The sequence below is a fragment of the Pleurodeles waltl genome, chromosome 1_2 (assembly GCF_031143425.1).
Source record: "Pleurodeles waltl isolate 20211129_DDA chromosome 1_2, aPleWal1.hap1.20221129, whole genome shotgun sequence".
Taxonomy (NCBI): Eukaryota; Metazoa; Chordata; class Amphibia; order Caudata; family Salamandridae; genus Pleurodeles; species Pleurodeles waltl.
The window spans coordinates 1,089,659,727-1,089,680,915 of NC_090437.1; the positions used below are offsets into that span (position 1 = coordinate 1,089,659,727).

Sequence of the window (21,189 nt, forward strand, 5' to 3'; positions counted from 1 at the left end):
TTGCGCACACACAGGTACGGTAAGTATCCCAAAACACTCATGGATTGCCAGGCAAAATCCCTGAAGTTATGACGGCTGTGGTTCCGCTGCACCTCCCCCGATACAAACGATCCTGCACTGCCACTGCTGAGCCAATAGCAATCTGTGCCTCAACAGCGCCTCCCAATCCAGCGAAGCGCTGCAGCAGAGACTCCAAGCTCTTGCATAGCTCTCTGGTTGGTTGTCAGGAAAGCGCCCGCTCATCACCACTGAAAAGATGAGCCCGTCGCATGTACATGGTACATTCTTTATTTCAAAGTACAGCTGCTAAGACGACTGACCAGCAGAAGAACCGGGATACAACTGCCAGTATCAACGTCCTCCCAAACCCCCCTCCCAACGCAAAAATTCTTGGAACATTTTATGGATATACATTCTGAGAACCTTGAGTGTTCTTCTAGCAACTAAAGCCCAACATAGAGCTAAAATGAGACTGCACATATCGAGGGTTGAATAACCCGATATTGACCAAGCTCTTTCTGTACTGGTTTTTGTGGTGACGTAGTTTGCATGTTTCTCTTTCTGTTGCCACACATGTTGTGCTTTGCTGTAGTTAATCTATTTTAAATAGTCAAGCATATGGATGTTTTTCTCTCTCTTGCTCGGGAAGGGTCCAGCAGGTTCTATGATGTATTGTGGAAAGTAATCCAGATTCCCTCTGTGGCATAGCACCAGTCTGCAGGTGTGAATATTTCCTCAATGCGGAACCCTTCCTCAGCAGTCAAAGTGGGTTGTTAAAAATACATGTGAACTATTATCCGGAGTGCAGTAGGGACAGTGTCACTGCTGTCGAAGGCATGGCTAAAAATAACATATTCTATAACTATTTCGTTGGACTTTAACCTTCAGGTAACTGCATATAAAATAACAGACCTTTAAGAAAAAATTAATGCAAGTTGAACTAATAAGTGGGAAATCCACTATTTTTACATTATGAAACCATTGGTTAATGTGATCACTTCAGATATCTGTGTGTTTAACTAGATAGCCACAGGATTGAATCATGACTTGTGTACTTTTAGTGCTTCGAGGTCGCAGCCTGCGACAAAAAGTACTGCAAATAGGGAAGTCATTATTTGAACCTAGCATTACACAGATTATAAAACAGGCAGTCAAAAAATGGCCAAAAAAGTGGGTTTAAAATAACAAATGTTTTCAAAAAATAGATTTGAGTAACACAATCAGACTGCCTAGTGCAGACAGTTTTTGTAAGTCTGTTAAAACCAAGAACTCAACAGTTTAGCTGCTAACACCCTTAAAGTACCTCTCAGAAAAAATAAATATTTGTCATCATTAAGCTTCAAGTGAGTCCATCATTTAAAGCCAGTACTGTCTTCCAAGTATCTTTTTGCAGATTAATCAATTGGTCTCATTTACATTTCTTTGAGGCTGCAGGCATCCTGGTAATCAGGTTAGTTTCTTGTTTAGCTTCACAGCTCAGGAGACTCCTTTCCTTCCATTTCAGTTGGGGCATCCCAACTGTCGAAATTAACTGTTCTGGGAACTGTTTTTGATACTTTAAAAACTTATGGACTAGTTGTACCTCACCTATCCCGCCCACTTAGACCTCTGCTCTGACCCACATTAATTGCTTTATTCATTGGCTGTGCTACAAGGCTGACCACTTTTTGCACTTCAAGTGACTACTGATTTCAAAGGAGATCTTGTCAAGTGTCAGGCTCAAGCACTGTCCACCATTTAAACTTCAGAATGCAGTCGTTTTTTTAATCAACTTTTATTTTATTAAAGAATTGCAGGAATAAGATGTAATGGAATCCTCCACATCACAGAGAACATTATTGTATAAAAAGAGTAACAAATGGGAACAAACATAACATGGAAAAAGGGAAACAAGAAGATCTTATCCAATGCACATAGCCAACAGGAGGGGACCCTGACCAAAACCACCAGAGCGCAACACTACATGGGCTTTTGCTGTTGCCAGTAGAGTGCCCACCCTCTCCTGGGGACAGCAACAAGCCAATATTAGCTCAGACTCAAACATGCCAGTAGGTTACAAGAAACAGACCAGAGCAGTGGAACCAATCCCTCATCCTGGTTCCCATCGCCGTCAGGCCTATGCAGCGTGGGTAGTCGCACTCAACAAATACATCTGCAATGGGTTTCAAATATCCCTCAGCCTGCTGGCCACTGGTATCATAGAATGGTATCGTTCCATTTGGGGATTGCGGTGTACCATGTCCTTCAGACATTTTTCTGTTGTAGGAACTTTCTCTCTGCCCAAGATGCAGGCCACTTGATGCTTCACCAAAAGCAAAGCAAGGGAGATAAATCGCTGCAACTCCTTCCTTATTATAGTGGTGCATCCAAACAAGGCCATTTCCAGGAGTGGCTGGAGCAACTCATCGATCATATGCAAAATCTGGCTAAATTTTTCATCCCTGTACTCACAAATATTTGCCAGGTGCCTATAGTCTTCAGCCAGGGCTCTGTATCTATGTCATGAGGAGTCAGATTCTCCCCCTCATCTGGCCACACTTGGGGAATATGAAGTAGTTTATGAAGATGTTTAAAGGCAATGAGGCACAGTCTGCCATTATGGGACAGCCTGCCAAGCTGCTCTCAGTAATATGTCCATTCCTTATCGGAAAGCAGCAGTCCTAGGTCAATTTCTATCACAGTCTTGCCTGCAGCCAGGCTACCAGGGCCTCTCTTTGTATTGCACAGTAGAGTGTTGTGACCAAGCTGTTAGATGCATTGGCTGTTAGTAGTCCCAGGAACACAAATATATCTAGCACTAAACAGGCCTCCGATTCCTCTCCCATGGACAGTCACGGAGCCTGCCATTCTGGAAAGTGTCGCCCACATTGTGTATCCCCCATGCTTGGAGTATACGGAGTGCTTGCTTCTCTTCACTGAGTTGTACATATGGGTAGTGGGTCAGGGGTTGAACCAGGGAGTACTGTATCTGTCTATCCCAGGCCCACACCATGCAATTCACCCTGTTTACTTCTGTACGGTTAGCTTCCGGGCCCTGGCCACCATCCAGGGTAGACGTGCCTTATTCCACCTCCATGTGCATCATATATCGCGGAGGATGCAGCCAGAAGTGGGTGAATTGTGCCTGCATGCAGTTGTAATAGAGCTCAAATTCTGGGCCGTTTCTCAGCTCATGCCATGGATATCATCAGGGATCTGAGTGTCATAAAAAATCAGAGTGCAGTAGTTTCTCCCAAACTCACAAGAGCACCTCCCTCTTGAAATGGGCTAATGTTATAGCCAAACAGGAAGAGTTTCTACTGCTATTGTAATTACCCTCCTCTTCCTAGTTTTGACTCTTCACCACTATCTGGCAGAGTGTCCTTACAGACTGCCCTAAGGTAACATAGGTTTTAAAATCACTCTGCATTGTTTATTCATACAATAAATGGATTGTCATCTGATGTCGACTTGGCATTTTAGGGAGTCCTTGGCAGAGGCTGAGCTTAATTTGTTTCATTGTATACATTTGTGTAGAGTGGATGAACACACAGATGATATTCCAACAAACAGAGTTTTTCTGGGGAATCAGTGGAGAGTCCTGGAGAACATGAAAGCACAGTATGTTTCGGTTAATGGAATTCGAAAAGTGGCCTGTGTGGTAAGTAATATGGAAAAGTGTTTTTACGCTTCAATCAGTGTTTCAGTTTAAAAGAGAAGCTTATGTTTACAGAAACATTTCACCTTACGTACTTTGTAAGATTGTTCATCTTAATTACAGAAGCTATTAAGTTAAGAAGCATTTTAAGAATTTGGTAGGACCTCACCATCAATATATTGGACTCACATGTATATGCGTATCTAAAACTTTATTTTGCTCAGTTGTATTTTGTTTTTTACTTTTTTTTATATCTGGCTGTCTCCTCTGTCTAATCCATTTTCACCATGTTTACCTCTTTTGTCCTTCCTGTTCATGGGACTCTTACATTTTCATCTGGGTATAAATCATACTTGCTTTTTGTTATTCACCCTTTTTTCTGTTTAACCTATAGGGATACCCTTTATTCTTTGTCATTAGTCTCTTTTTAACTTTTTCTCTAAAAGTTCTGTTCATCCCTTTTCTCTTTGTATCTTTCACCCTTTCAGTCTATCTTTCTCAGCCTTTTTATCTGTGATCAAACCACATGGCTTTTTCTATGACTATGTATGTCTTATTCCTATCTGTGAGGGAAGGTATCCTGAATATCTAGGCCAGATTCACAACTCCTTTTCTGTGAGTAGTTGTGTGTTACTGTAGAGGCCTAGGTGTAACTTAGTAAGATGTCATTTATCTTGTGGGGAGGGAGGTTAGGGGAGAGATTTAGTGATTCAAAATGATTTTGTCATTCAGCTGACTAGCAATCAGGAAATGATACTCTAATAACAAATATATATATTTGGTTGTAAATGTAAGTGTATGACAAAGTGTAACTGTTTTATGGTTGCCATGGGTATTCAAAGGGTTTCCTTGCAGCATATATGCACTTATGAGTGCACACATCTCTGCCTTGAGTATGGAGGATTCTGTATTCGTAAATACCACCTAAAGGGTGAAAAGTAGAGCATTGTGAGTGTTGCCAAACGCCTCTCCATCTCTTGTCCACTCTCAAAGAAGTCATAAAGGTACTCCAGTCTAGGCTGGAGTAACTCCCCTTTCAGGATGGTAAGGAAAACGTATCACCCACAGAGTTGCTGGGAGCCATGGGGAACGACCTTTCCTGTTGGGAAAAAGGTTTTGTCCATGGAGAGGGAATAAAGTGTGCATTGGCACTGGGGGCTCCATTCTCCCTGTGCAGACTTTTCAGATCTACTGGTGCGGATACTTTATTGTAAATCAGACCCATAGCAAACTTTGGTTTTATGGAGTGTGGGCCTACACCCTGATGTCAGGGAGACAATTGTTTCTATATTAGGATCCGTGAAATAGATTAAAAACCAATGTTATTTTAATAAGGTGTGGAATATTGGGGAATTAGTACTCCAATCCCACTATGTCAACATGTTTCTGCCTAGCAGCCCAGCTGAGTCCATGGCATTCATCAGGACAGATATTGGATCCTCTTTAAGCATGTACCCTTTGAATATACTAATGTACAGGGGGGTATAATGATTGTCACCCAACGTTTCCTGCTCTCTTAGTTACCCTATGTTATAGAACTGTAAGGTAATATAAATTCACTTGGGTGGCTTTTTTGTGTGAGATAGGATCCCTGGGCTAGCCAGATTGGCACCCCTCTCGAGTGTGCGTAGTAGATCTGCTCCCTATACTCTAAAATTAGTTTGTGTTCATGTTTCATAAGTGTTATCTCTTGCAAAAATACCTGATGAACCTTTCCAAGACATGCTTCTACTTTTTGTACAATTGTACAATCTTCTGACATCTGTCATCATTCTCACCTATCCCTCATATCTGATTTACTTGTTGTTAGCTAAATCCCTGTCTTTAAAAGCTTGATATACCAATGTATTCCCCTTCTTTGTCTATTCTATGATCTACAGCATCACACCACCGTGAATTCCCACACAGAATTTTAACAACCAACACCCACCCCATTGAGGTTACCCCTCCTGGAGCAGTTCTACTTAATGGACCTCCATATTCTCTGGGATCCTCAAGATCCTGATGCTTTTTCTGCATGATTGCCATTCTTGCTTACAGATCTAATTTGTGAGAGTCCTCAGTCAGTTGTTTCACTTGCATTATCTGCAAGCTCACCTGTTTAAATTAATTTTGCAATCTCTTGTTCCATTTCCCTGATTTGTCTGGGTGAACGTTCACAGATATTTTCTAATTAAATTCACTTCCATGGCAACCATTTCTATTTTGTTTTTCAACACCATCCTGGACTCCTTCACTGGCGCCAGAGTATGCCCTATGGATGGCTCTACTCTGTCCGTCTCTGTAGATACCACTATAGGCCTCCTTTATTCTGCTCATAACTATTTAAGGTGGCGTGTGCAGGATCTGGATTAGGAAATGAAGTTTTAGTAGGTCCACCACGAAGGAAACCTGAAGAGATTGCAAAAGATCTGCAGTGATGTATCAATGGCAGTCCCCTCTCCCTTTCCCCACCCAGAGTTGATGGTAGTGACAGTTGCATTGCTGCATGGTTGGGAGGTCATCTTGGAGAGGTGGCGATCAGAGGACTCTGGTCTCAGGTAAAATCCCAACTCCAGCTTTAGGAAAGCCTGATAGCTCATTTCACCAGAGCCACGTTGACATGTGGAGTGCCTGTTCTTGAATTTCTTAGGCCACAATGTGTTCACGAAGCACCACTAAATTGACAGCCAAGTCCAACAGGAAAGTAATTTCACCCATTTAGTCCTCTAGGGGGCTGAGGTCATTCCATAGACCATCCATCTTGGCAGGTACTGCTCTGGTATATCTCTTAAAGATGAGAAATTTGCAGTTAGAAGTATCCATCTGGAGATCAAGTTACTTACCTTCGGTAATGTTGTGTTAGATGGCATGTGTGGCTGTAGATACACATGCTCTGCATACTCCTGCCATCTAGTGTTGGTTCCGGAGTTGGGCAAGTTTTTCTTCAAAGAAGTCTTTCGAGTCACGAGGTTGAGTGACTCCACCTCTGGGTGATATTACGCATTGGCATCAACTCCATTGTTAGATTGTTTTCGCTCTGTCGTCTGTTCGGATGTGTGTGTCCGCCTTTTCTCTGTGCTTCGACTCGGTTCGATTCTTCAGTCCATTACTCTCCTCGACTGTATTGTTTTTGTAAGGAAATGGCTCCCTGTTGCAATTACCCCCCACTTTGTGCCTGATACTGATGCTGACTTGACTGAGAAGTGTGCTGGGACCCTGCTAACCAGGCCCCAGCACCAGTGTTCTTTCACCTAAAATGGACCATTGTCTCCACAATTGGCACAACCCTGGCACCCAGGTAAGTCCCTTGTAACTGGTACCCCTGGTACCAAGGTCCCTGATGCCAGGGAAGGTCTCTAAGGGCTGCAGCATGTCTTATGCCACCCTAGGGACCCCTCACTCAGCACAGACACACTGCTTGCCAGCTTGTGTGTGCTGGTGGGGAGAAAATGACTAAGTCGACATGGCACTCCCCTCAGGGTGCCATGCCAACCTCACACTGCCTATGGCATAGGTAAGTCACCCCTCTAGCAGGCCTTACAGCCCTAAGGCAGGGTGCACTATACCACAGGTGAGGGCATAGGTGCATGAGCACTATGCCCCTACAGTGTCTAAGCAAAACCTTAGACATTGTAAGTGCAGGGTAGCCATAAGAGTATATGGTCTGGGAGTCTGTCAAAAACGAACTCCACAGCTCCATAATGGCTACACTGAATACTAGGAAGTTTGGTATTGAACGTCTCAGAATAATAAACCCACACTGATGCCAGTGTTGGATTTATTAAAACATGCACACGGAGGGCATCTTAGGGATGCCCCCTGTATTTTACCCAATTGTTCAGTGCAGGACTGACTGGTCTGTGCCAGCCCGCTGCTGAAAGACGAGTTTCTGACCCCATGTGGTGAGGGCCTTTGTGCTCTCTGAGGACAGAAACAAAAGCCTGCTCTGGGTGGAGGGGCTTCACACCTCCCCCTGCAGGAACTGTAACACCTAGCAGTGAGCCTCAAAGGCTCAGGCTTCGTGTTACAATGCCCCAAGGCACTCCAGCTAGTGGAGATGCCCGCCCCCCTGGACACAGCCCCCACTTTTGGCGGCAAGTCCATGGGAGATAATGAGAAAAACAAGGAGGAGTCACCCACCAGTCAGGACAGCCCCTAATGTGTTCTGAGCTGAGGTGAACCCTGCCTTTAGAAATCCTCCATCTTGATTTTGGAGGATTCCCCCAATAGGAATAGGGATGTGCCCCCTCGCCTCAGGGAGGAGGCACAAAGAGGGTGTAGCCACCCTCCGGGCTAGTAGCCATTGGCTACTAACCCCCAGACCTAAACACACCCCTAAATTGAGTATTTAGGGGCTCCCAGAACCTAGCAAGATAGATTCCTGCAACCTGAAGATGAAGAAGGACTGCTGACCTGAAGCCCTCCAGGGAAGACGGAGACACCAACTGCCTTGGCCACAGCCCTACCAGCCTGTATCCCCACTTCAAGAAAAACTGCAACAGCGACGTGTCCCCCAGGGTCCAGCGACCTCTGAAGCCTCAGAGGACTACCCTGCATCTAAAAGGACCAAGAACTCCTGAAGACAGCGGCCCTGTTCCACAAAGACTGCAACTTTGCAACAAAGACAACACGTTTCCCGCCGGAAGCGTGATACTTTGCACTCTGCAACCGACGCCCCCGGATCGACCTGCGGAGAAACAGCGCTACAGGGAGGACTCCCCGGCGACTGCGACCCTGTGAGTAGCCAGAGTTGACCCCCCCAGCGACACCTGCAGAGGGAATCCAGAGGCTCCACCTGACCGCGACTGCCTGCTTCTAAGAACCCGACGCCTGGTAAGGACACTGCACCCGCAGCCCCCAGGACCTGAAGGATCCGACCTCCAGTGCAGAAGCGACCCCCAGGTGGTGGCTACCCCGAGGAGCCCCCCCCCTTGCCTGCCTGCTTCGCTGAAGAGACCCCTGGGTCTCCCATTGATCTCCATTGCAAACCCGACGCCTGTTTGCACTCTGCACCCGGCCGCCCCCGTGCCGCTGAGGGTGTACTTATTGTGCTGACTTGTGTCCCCCCCGGTGCCCTACAAAACCCCCCTGGTCTGCCCTCCGAAGACGCGGGTACTTACCTGCTGGCAGACTGGAACCGGGGTACCCCCTTCTCCATTGAAGCCTATGTGTTTTGGGCACCACTTTGACCTCTGCACCTGACCGGCCCTGAGCTGCTGATGTGGTAACTTTGGGGTTGCCCTGAACCCCCAACGGTGGGCTACCTTGGACCCAACTTTGAACCCTGTAGGTGGTTTACTTACCTGCAAAACTAACAAACACTTACCTCCCCCAGGAACTGTTGAAAATTGCACTGTGTCCAGTTTTAAAATAGCTTATTGCCATTTGGGTGAAAACTGTATATGCTATTTTGCTAATTCAAAGTTCCTAAAGTTCCTAAGTGAAATACCTTTCATTTAAAGTATTGTTTGTAAATCTTGAACCTGTGGTTCTTACAATAAACTAAGAAAATATATTTTTCTATATAAAAACCTATTGGCCTGGAATTGTCTTTGAGTGTGTGTTCCTCATTTATTGCCTGTGTGTGTACAACAAATGCTTAACACTACCCTCTGATAAGCCTACTGCTCGACCACACTACCACAAAATAGAGCATTAGAATTATCTCTTTTTGCCACTATCTTACCTCTAAGGGGAACGCTTGGACTCTGTGCATGCTATTTCTTACTTTGAAATAGTGCATACAGAGCCAGCCTCCTACAGTTTTCAATCACGCTTTTCCATATCTGCGGCTTTCAGAAAATTAATTGGTTCGGGTTTGTCCGACTGACCGCCCCCTCGGGGCACGTTCGGGCGTACCTTCCTCATTTCACCAGCTCTGTCAAAAATGCGTTTCTGGTGATGGGAGGCACACCTTCTAGATTCTGCCAGTGTTGCCGTGTGAAATATTCGCACATTGACCTACACCTTGTGTGCAATTTGTGCCTTTCTGCTGAACAGTTGGAGGCTGATTGCGATGCCTGTAAGGCATTTTAATCAAATAAGACCCTTCAAGACCGCAAGAGTGGCAGAAGGCCACAGACTATACTCCCCTCCTCTTCGGAAAACAACATGCCCAAGAAGAACTAACCGTCGAAGAAGAAGAGGCCTTTTTTTCAGACGTTGAGGTAGACATGGCGATGCAGGAAGTTCCATCTGCCCAGTGTGTGAATACTGTGACCATCCTGCTTCTCCACCCAAGTCGACCAAGAAATCTTCTGCTTCAGCACTCCCTACATTAGAGGTCGCCAGACCGCCACTGCCTTCTGGCCATGGTCGGACTCAAAAACTGTTTCAGTAGCCCTGCCTTTGGACCCAGTGCCGAAAATTGCTACCAAGGCCAAGCCTTTGGCATCGGACCTCCTCTGACCGAGAGCATGTTTCAGCACTGACTCCCACCTTCGGTACTGACCCAGCAGCTGACTCAATCTCCCTCGGCACTGACAAAGCCTCAGACTTTGAAGCCAAAAAAAGTCTCAAACCTTATTGGCTTCCATGTCTACTGTGAAGCCCATTCTGAAGAAGTTGGACATTCACCAAAATACAGATCCAAGTGGGGACTGGTCGAATTATTGCTTCCACTTCCTCTCTTCCACCTCTAAAGAGGAAATTGACTTTCTCCCAGGAAGCAAACAAAGGACAAGGCCACCATCCCCGCCTATCATCCACCTCCTGCACCACCTCCCCCTCCGCAACCATCTCCACCCCCAACCACCCTCATTCTCCTGATCCATTGTCACCAACATTCACTGGATACCTCACCTCAAGGGTCACCACAGTCAAACAACGGTGGGATAGGAGGCCATTAAGGGATCCTAACCCATGGGACATCCATGATACGGATCCCACTACACCAAACGATCCCGACCTGTACCCAGCTCGTCCCTTCCCTTTTAAAGACACAACCTCCTACAGGGGTGTGGAATTTTATAAAATATCATCTTGTCCATGGGACAAGTTGCTTCATAAATCTACTTGTCCTGTATAAAATAATCCACTTGTCCCTTTGGTGCCATGTAGTGCAGCAACAGATTATGGCAGCAATCTCATTATATAAGAGCTCTGATATTAAAATCTTAGATCACGCCAGGTCTCGTACTGTAGTAGGGCTTGAATACTAGCAGTTTTCTTATTTTGGCACCTTTCAACAGATCTACATCCCGAGGATGGAGATAGGGGTAAGCAATAGTTCTAGGGTTGGAATTCGCTTTTAAGTCCGTACAAACCTTGCTTGCATGTTTTAGGGGTTTACACCAGCTCTTCTCTAACCCTTTCCCCATACAGAAAAAGGCTACACATTTACTCCTGACAAGGGCAGAAGTAAAACTTCCTGCAGGGTTGGGAAAAAAGTGGTTGGAAGGAAAGTGAACTTGTAAATGCTCAACAGATTTTCACATGAGCAAATCTACACATGCATGCTAAAATATAGTTTACAAATATTTTGTACAGCCACAGTTTCCTGCCTACTCCCCTCAATTTGTGTGAATTCATGAGAGCCATAAATCTGCACTAATGCAGGGGGCATACACTATGTGTGCATTTTTGTGATTTTCTTTCAGAATTGGGACCCTAATTGATTGTGTTAAAATTCTCTCTATACATATATATGGGTTGCCTTCACTGTGAGTGTGAGCATTCTACTCTTTCCCAAGGAGCATACTGGCAATAATAGTTTTGTTCAGTGCCCTGAGCTACGGTGGCAAGGCGTGCTTTTTAAGACCAAATATATTTTTGCTTTTTGCAGATGTTTGTTATGAAGGTGAGGGTCCAACAGCTCCCAGAATGATAAAGTTTTATAAAAACCATGTCAAAACAAGACACGCATTTACAAAACCAAAATGCTGACCATCAATGTCAGACCAATTGGCTTTGCCAATGCTTGGTTGTCTTCATGTTTCCAATATTCTTGTTGGAACTGGTTAAACTGATTGTTCCATTATGATTTTTTTGGGGGAAATGCAGCATCACATTTTATTGAATGATGTTAAAGAAACGGTACCTATATCTCACAGTAGTTTAGCAAAACGTGTTTTCCCTACTTGCATTTTTTTGTAAACATTTTATTTTTAAAGCAAGGAATCGCCAATTTTTTTTTTTTTAAGATTCTGCAATTCTTTTTGCCATCAAACCAAAGAGCATACTTGGGAGCATTATACATAGCCTCATATTGTTAAACTTTGCAAGTGTGTGTGTACACACATTCATACTAGAACCACTGTCCACAGTGCAGTCCGAGCATACGACATTCCTTTAGCGTGCTCACCCAAATAATAAATATGCATTAAGTAACCATAAATACAAGGTTGCACAGCATTAACATATGGACACAAATATTATCTTAACTGCAGACAGTGCCCTTTCCTGATCCATAATGTGGTACTGTAAACTGGCAGCCAACAGGTTTGTGCTGCAGGGGGTTGGGCCTACTTGTTCGAGGGACAAAATAAAAATGAAAACGTGTTGCCCTTGACCCCAAACAATATGTCCTCGGCATCGGGCTATAGGAATTTCACACCCCTGCTCCAGTCGGGAGTTTATTGCATGAGTGGCAGCTTTCCATAATGTTGAATTATACAAAGAATCCCTCAAACAGGATTTCCTATTTGATTCATTAGCCTCTATGCACAGGGACACACACTATCTGCCAATGTTAATAGGCATGATGAGACATGCAGACAACATATTCAAGGATCCTGTTTGAGCCAAGGTCATCACCCCTAAGGTGGACAAAAAATATAAGGCAGTGCCATCGGACCCTTTATTGATTTGATGTCAAGTTTCACTAGACTCCATTGTAACAACCACTGCATGCCTAATTCTCAGGCTACTTGGGATTCCCCATCTCCTCCAAGAAAATGAAAAAGTACCCACATAGATGCTGCTGAAAAGAGGGCTGCAGCTCCAGCTACCAACCATTGGCGTATTGCCACTACCCCAGCTAGAGGAATAAATACTTGTGTCATTCTTAGGTGACACGCTTGGCTGAGGTGTTCTGGCTTTAAGCAGGAGGTCAAAGCGGAAGTTCCTAATATGCTGTTCGTTTAATAACACCTCTTTGGCCTAGAGGTACATTCTACCATAGAAACAAAATGAAGAAAGACACTAACACAGCCAAAGCTATGGGAACGATACAAACTACCACTCCCAGGGGCTCCTTTTGTTGCCCAAGCTACAGTGGTACCTGTAAGTCCACCTTCACAAAGGCACCTATCTCCCAACAGAAACCACCCCAGACCTCTTACACCAAGGGATACTATAGAGGCGCCTTCAGAGGAAATAGTTAACAAGGGTGCCTCCTCTCGTGGAGTAACACCCACCACCCTATCCTCCCCTCATCACACACACCCACTCACGCACACACCACACTCCCCCACACACACACACCACACCACCACCCCCCCCCCCACACACACACACACACACCACCACCCCCACACACACAAAATCAAAGCCACCCTCCGCAGCAGTGCAAACAACACACTCCGATGACAATAAGATCTTCACAGATTAGGTTTCACTATCAACATCCCCAAGTCTCACCTGCAACCACAACAGAGTCAACCATATTTAGGAGCAATCCTAAACACACAGTTGGGATTAACGTACCCCAATCCTACACAAATTCAAAACTTTCATGGAACACTGCCCCAGTTTCAGACAGGGTTGATGGCTTCATGCATTGCCATGGTTCCCTAAACAAGGCTATGCATGCGTCTATTACAGGCATGTCTAGCTCAGTCACAGGGTCAGCTGGAGGATCTAGTGTTGATAGACCACTACACTCACAGCTTTCTACAATGGTGGAACACCAACATTCTGTTGAAAGGGCAGCCTTTTCTCGACCATGTTCCCCACATCACTCTCACAGTAGACGCATCAGAGGCAGGATGGGTTGCACACATGCTAGACCTAACAGTTTAGGTTCTCTGGGATGCCAAACACCAGAATCTCCACATCAGCTACCTAGAACTTCAAGCTGTTTACCTAGCATTGAAAGCATTCGTTCCTCACCTCACTCAGCCGAACAATATGACAAACATTTGCCTGTTAGCAGAATACCTTCTGGGAACAGATGACTTTGCAGACCTGCTCAGTAGGATGCAGCAAAAAGTCCAGGAGAGGGAACTCCACCCACAAGTCCTCTAGTCATACTTTCAAAAGTGGGGGTTACCTTACATAGACCTTTATGCCACAGCAAAAAATGCAAAATGCCCAAACTTTGTATCCAGGTTTCCACTCCCACTATCCCAGGGCAATGTACTATGGATGAGTTGGTCAGAAATATTTACCTACACTTTTCCACCTCTCCCTCCATTTCTGGTTCGGAGCTCAGGCAAATGTCTCTCACAATCATCCTGGTAGGTTCCACTTAGGCACATCAGCCTTGCTTCACAACACTGTTAGATTTTTCAGTAGTTCCACATGAGAAGCACCCAACAGGCCGGACATTCTCACTGAGACTCAAGGACAAATCCTACACCCAGGCCCCAAAACTCTCAACCTAGAAATTTGGCTCCTGAGGTCATAGTGTTTGGCTACCTTAACGGGCCACAAGAATGTATGGATATCCATAAAGAAGCGTGCAAACCCACAACTAAAGCATGTTGTTCAGCAAAATGGAGACATTTTGTTTGGTACTGCCACTCAAAACAAATTTATTCTTTCAAAGCCGCAGTACAAGACATTCTCTGCTACCTGTTTCATTTACAGAAGGCTAACTTAGCATACACTTAGATGTGGTTGCATCTGGCTGCAATAGCTGCTTACCTACAAAATAGACAGCACCTTTCTCTTTTTAAAATTCTGCTCATCAAAGCCTTCATGGAAGGTCTTTAACAAGTGATTCCACCGAGGAGGACTCCTGCACCTTCTTGGAATCTGTATGCAGCACTTACAAGGCTCATGGGTCCCCCATTTGAACCTCTGCACTCATGCCCGCTTCAATTTCGATCTTGGAAAGTGGAATTCTTAAGTCGCCATCACTTCACTTAGGTGTGTTAGTGAGCTCGAAATTTAACCTTAAAAGAACCTTTCTTCCAGATCCACAGAAATAAGGTGGTTCTTCTACCAACCCTAAATTCCTACTGAAGGTTGTGTCTGTTTCATCTCATTTAATCCATGAAATTGACAGTTTTTCCCTCAACTGGATTCTGTTGCAGAAAGAGTTCATAAATTAGATGTTAAGTGTGCTTATATTGATAGAACTAAAACTGTTAGAAAGTCTAAACAACATTTTTTTGCCTTTTTCCACCTTACAAGGGTAACCCTATATCCAAATCAGGCATAGCTAGATGGATAGTAAAATGCATTCAGACTTGTTATGATAAAGCCAAAAGACCTTTACCTATTCCTCCTAAAACTCACTCTACACTCAAAAAGGAAACAACCATCGCCTTTTAGGACATATTCCCATAGCTGATGTGTGGATGTATTAACACACCAACAAGCCAGTGTAGGACAGGCAGTGCTACGTACTCTTTTTCAAACCACTGCAACACCCAGAGGCTAGCCACCGCTTCCGTAGAGGGACTGCTTTATAGGCTATGCAGAGCATGGTATATACAGCCACACATGCCATCGGACAGAATTTTACTTACCCTGTCCGCATCGGTTTGTGGCATGTAGATTCAAATGCTCCCTCCCCCAACGCCTGTGCCCATTACAATTTCATTGCACATTTACATTTAGCATGGATAATGCATGACTTACACATACATTACACTCCTTTCTCACCCGCCTGCAGGAAAACAATCTAACAGTGGAGTCGATGCCCATGCACAAATATCACCGAGAGTCACATGACCTCATGACTTGAAAGACTTCTTCGAAGAAAAACAACTTGCACAACTCCAGACCCAACACTAGATGGCAGGAGTATGCACCGCATGTGAATGTACAGCACTACATGCCACAAACAGATTATTAGAGGGTAAGTAACATTCCTTCTGGTGGATACTTTGCAGATTACTCACTTCCCTCCCACCTCTGCATTTTGCGGAATGTTTTCTGCACACTGGTACTCTGATTGGTTTTTGATTTCCGAACCCAAACATCACTAGGCAGGGGTGACACTTATTCTCGGTTCCGTTCATCACTTCCAGGAGGGAAAAGGTCACCACGGAGCCCCATGCTACTACCTTCTGGCGTGCCCGATCACTGCTTTGTAAAGGTTTATAGATCCAGCCTAGCGTCTTTGGATATTTTAATGGTGAGGAATCTGTGGTTAGATTGCTTATCCAGCAGAAAGGGTATTACCAAAGGTAAGTTACTTGTTCATTTCACATAAAATAGTACCAAAACGCAGGACATGTGGCTAGTTCACATCATTGTACTTATTAGTGGCAGTGGCACTAAAGTGGCTCTTCAAACCCTTTCAAACATTCTCCCAATACATTGCAAAGAAAAGTATATCTTGGTGAACCATTGTCAAGTCTAAGATCTTGCCCTTCTGATGTACCAAAGATTGTTTTACATGATTTCTGAGATGAGTAGTTGGATTTCAGTGTTCTGATTAGCAAAGCAGTTAGCTGGGCCTTTTAAGGATAGGAGAGGCTCTGTCTGTGTAGTCCTAAGGAAGGGCCCTCACAAATGTTAATAAACCACTGTGAGGGTGATTTAGACAATTTACTGTAACTACAGAATAGCAAATTGTGTTTGTTTTAACGACAGTTAGTGATATCTATATTGGTTTCAAATTGTATGGTGTGATTTGAAAAGTGTATACATTTTATGCAGTAGTCTTAAGTAACATTTGCTGTGCACAAAGTTTTCGTGGTTATTTTATAAACTAGACTAAACTTGTAATTTAAACTTTAAACAAATTGTGGCTCTTAATATTTGGGTTACTTCTTACCCAAATATTCTAATCGCAGTCCTGTCTGATAATTATTTTTAGGAGCTCACTGGTACATTTGGTCATTCTTATACAACTTCTTTCTGTTTTGAAGCTTAGTTCCAATCTCCGTCATGTCAGAGTATTCGAGATGGATGCAGAGGATGATGGTGAGGCAGAGGAAGAAGAGGAGGAGGAGGTGTCTCATAATTTCACTGGAGAAGAGGAAGAGTTGAATCATTCCGCAATTAACCAAGACAGCATTTGCAGTGGTGCACCTGATGCAGCTGAGGAAAATGAAGAAAATGAATCTAGTCTAGATTCTTGACAAGTTAAATAAGTGTGTGTTTCTAGAGTCTCTTGTTACCACATATTTATTTATTAACATTATATTAATGTTGTTGTGACCATCAAGTATGTGGCTACATATATTTTTCAAAATGGAAATAAAAATCTCTTCATCTTTGTTGAAGAGAAATCTTATTTAGTGCTGGCAATGTGTTTATTGTTGCTCACGTGTTTTGAAATCATTGTGGGTACAAATACAGCTCTTTGTTATGCTTGTTAAAGTGAAACTAAATCTCCATTTATGTAGTTTTGTGGTTTGGCTATACTTAGTTAAAATTAAATTACATTTACTTCAGTCCAGTGGAAGGGCATGCGAATTCCAAATGCCCTGCTTCACGAAGGATGATAGAACATTAAGTATCTGGTCTGCATTGTGTTTGCCCATGTTACTGGTCTCCTAAATTGTAACAATCCACCACTCACATGTACAAACAACTACATATTTGTTAAGAACATCACTGACATTAAAGCTCAGAACAAAGGGTTTGGTATTACAACTTTGAAATATTTTCAGGCGAGAGCTACCACTCGAATAGACAGTTAAATGAGTTTCCAGTCAGCAAACCTCTTAGTTTCTAAATTTTCCACATCCCCATCAAAGAATCCATTTTACTTGGGGCTAGTTCGACCCAGTTCCTACCTGGATCCCCTGGTTCAACTCGACCTGAGGATGAAACAGCACAGAAGTTATTAGAAATGGCAACTGTTCTGGTGCCCAGCTGACTCTGCTCTCCCTAATAGATGGAATCGCTCTACTCCAACACCAGCACCTCCCACCTGAAATGAACGCAAAATAACTGTATGATGCATGAGAAAAGGGGAAGCACCTTTACCAGCCTTTTTAATGGATACTTCTAACCGCATAGTCCTCACCTTATAATGCTCCCCAGGAGCCAAGCTGGTTACAGAAAACTTTTTTCCATTAAAGTGCTTCAGTGTGCCGTTACGTGGTGCCCTGCGGCTCCATGCTCACTCCACACAGACCCCGAAATGATGTAGCGGAGCCACATGTAAGTGACAACGCTGCACACTGATGTCCATTCCTTCTGATGAGGATCCGGAGCTCGGCTCCCAACTTCGTCAGTTTTTCCAATGACTTCTTAAACAACTTAACCAGTGTGCTAGGGAAACATTCCCCCCGTTCTGCCCCCACCCTCCTCAAAACAGCAGGCTTCAAGGCCATTTCATAACTGCAGGAAGCAGAAGCCAGTCACAGACCTGTACAAGGTGTGTCTTTGGTATCTGGGCTATGGCCATGACTCTTAGGACGTGATAAGTGCACCCTCATGCACCCAAAGACAATCCAAGGCACGGAGGCCAAGCTATAAGACCCTGCCCAGGGCACACACTCAGTCCCGACCCAGTCCCATGAACGGTCATCTTCCCTCTATTAATCCTCCAGTGAGTCCAAGCATAAGAAATCAAAGCGGACTGCACCGCATCCCACCACTCAGACTGCAAAGAGAATCTCTATTGCATCCCTTCAAGGTCTTCTTCCACAGAACTAATTCCTCAGCTGGTCTTACATGCCCTGAATTTACCCTGCCATCATAAAACCTGCATTAGATCGAGGCCTTCAAAGAGACCATGCTGCAAAATATAGGTGCACTTGCAACTCCCTCTGGCGTGCCTTTAGGACTCATGGAACTGCAGGGACCTACAGTAGGATTACAGCTAGTAGGTCCATCCCCTGTGCTGTCTGTCCCCTTTAGACCCATTACCGGGCCTGTAAAGATGCCAGAACAGACTTTTACTCCGGCTGGAGATCCACAGCAATCCCTGATACACCAGTGCTGGTACCAACACCACATGGGCCAGAACAGAAACTTATGCAGGTGCCAATGTCAGACCAGAAACTAACTTTGACTTGAGCCTGACCGATATTGCACTGTGAAATCACAGAAGCAACTGGCCATCATGCAACTTGACTCTAATCATGTGCTTCTACCATGTCACACCTAGCAGCAGATGCTCCATTATTTTTTTGGGTCTGACTCTGATCCTGTGCCAGAGCAGAGGGCACCTCAGGATGTTAATGATAATGATGATTGTGTGGGAGGGAGTGGCATGCTTCCGCTTGACTATTCTGGTAATGTATTATATGTTGATTTACTGAATTCCATTGGGCTTAACACCTCGGTGGGAACAGAGCTTCACTCTCCAATTGGGCTACCAACAGAAGTGAGTGCCTCATTTGCGGTGGTGGTCTGGAGAAAGGCTGAGGCACTGGAATTAAGCCACCCTCAGTTGACATCAAATCAACATTTGTAACCGATTTCACAGTCAAGGCTAGCTACTTATAAGTCCTTGCTTCCTTTTAACAATGCCCTCACTGATACTTTGATGTCCACTTGGTTGCAGCCTTGTTTGTTGGGTCATTACACACAGGCCCTATGAGACATGACCAGTGAGATATTGCTGGCTGTCCTGGAAGACGGTAGGGCTTCTCTGACCCAGACAAATTGTGATGCACAGGAGGCAGCCTGCCATCTGCGTAGGTCTGGATGCTGCGGATTGCCTAGAGAGAGCAGTCAGTACTAATGTTGTACCGCGTGGACACACGTTCCTCAAGATTGTCCAACAATGTACAGTCCTCCTTTATGGATATAGCCTTTAATGAGTTCTGTCTTTTCAGTGGGACGGCATCAGTTCTTCTGTGCTTTACGACCAGCAGAGTTACGACACAGCCTTTAGGGCTGTTGACAAACTGTTCTGCATCAATTCAGAAAGTTTAGAGGATATGCCAGAGGGCTAGTGTGTAGACAATCAGCCTTCCCAACTAATCCATCAGACAGTCTAGTCCTTTGGAAGCTGTGGATGTTGGTTTGTCTAACAGCGAGCAGGCCGGTAAGGGGTCATCAGTCTTCCATTTCCTTACCCCCTGTTGCAACAGTCACCAATGTATTTTAGATTGCCTTAGTGGCGTGTGCCCAAATGGTTGGAGGCAGCATTCAACATTTACACCATGGTTGGCAATCCATAATGTCCAACAAAGGGGTCTTGCAGATCATTCAAATAGCTGTTCTCTGCCTTTTGTTTCTGCACCCCCCTCCCGCCTACCCCAGGTATCACCGGCCCCAGAGTGAATTCTAGCCAAGCACTTGTCCATTCTGTTTCAGGAGATGTGGTTGCTGCTGTCACCGTTTCATCATTCCAAAGAAGGACAGGAACCTCCGGCCTATTCTGGACTTTCATCTTCAAATTCAAGATGCTAATGCTAGCTCAAATTCTGTCTGCTCTGGATGGTGTCTTTTTCATATACTAATCCTGTAGTCCCAGAGGCATTGTCTGTGGTTCAAAGTAAGCTAGGTGCATTTTAGAAGCTCTTACGGTTTTTGGGAGAGAGACGGAGGCGCACAGCAAGTTAACTTTCCCACATAGCCTAGTCCCTTTGTCCAGTGAGCTTGCAGTCCTTTGGGTTGTTTGCTTAGACCTTGACAGATTACAATCTCCCTGTAAATCCACGAAGCTGTGACCGGAAGTACAGTGAAAGAGGAGCTAATGGGGATAGAGGGTAGGGTGCAAAGTGAGAAAGGCGAAAAAAGGAAATATTTTTGTGTTTGTTGTGTATTGTGTTTTTCTCGTGCTTACCAGGGTTTCCTTGGTTTAATTTATTCAGAATGGGGTCCACAGAGAATGAGGCACAAATCATAATTTAGCTGCTTCTTCAAGTGAGCTAAACTGTTCAACATATCCAAAAACGATTCGTCTCGCATCACTTTCAGCAAACCAGAAGTAAAGATGCCAACTAAAGATGGTCCATTTTGGCTTAAGTGCTGCTGATAATGTTGGGATCACTGTCTTACATAAGAGAGCAGCCCCATTAAGACAATAAGGGCCTGATTTATGAAAAGTTAGCGCTGCCTTTGCATAATTTTTTACGCAAAAGCTGCACAAACTTACAAAATATAATTATAGTTAGTAAGTTTGTGCCACTTTTGTGTCAAGAAATGACATAAAGGTTGTGCTAACTTTTCATAAATCAGGCCCTAAGGGTCTGTATATTGGAAAATGATATCTGTTGTTTACAGCGTGTAGAAATACCACAAGTGTAGTATGTAGCACTATATAAAATACAAATTATGAAAGGAAAAATGCATGTGGGAATGAGAAATTGTTGGAGGGAAGGGCAAAACTGAGGAGAGGGCAGTTCTGCTTCAGTCACCAAGTTATGGTGCTTTTCCTAAATCCGTCTTCCAAGAGTCAATACATCCATATGGAATACATAAATTTGTATTTGTATTTATAAAGCGCATTTCAGCCGAGGCATTGAAGCGCTTAGAAGGTAAAGTGAGGTGCCGACACAATAAAAGATTCTTCATCGGAAAATTAGCACGGGAAAAGCCAAGTT

The 21,189-nt window shown here is 44.3% G+C and overlaps 1 protein-coding gene across 1 annotated transcript in view; it reads left to right on the top strand.

Moving 5' to 3' along the window:
- The window catches only part of ANAPC4 (anaphase promoting complex subunit 4), a 203,620-nt gene extending 186,647 nt beyond the window's left edge, over positions 1-16,973 (top strand). The window contains exons 27-28 of the mRNA XM_069202153.1: positions 3,517-3,640; positions 16,606-16,973. Coding sequence (XP_069058254.1) covers positions 3,517-3,640; positions 16,606-16,818 — 337 coding nt within the window. The 3' untranslated portion in view covers positions 16,819-16,973. The remainder of the gene's footprint in view (positions 1-3,516; positions 3,641-16,605) is intronic.
- Positions 16,974-21,189: the final 4,216 nt, after the last annotated feature.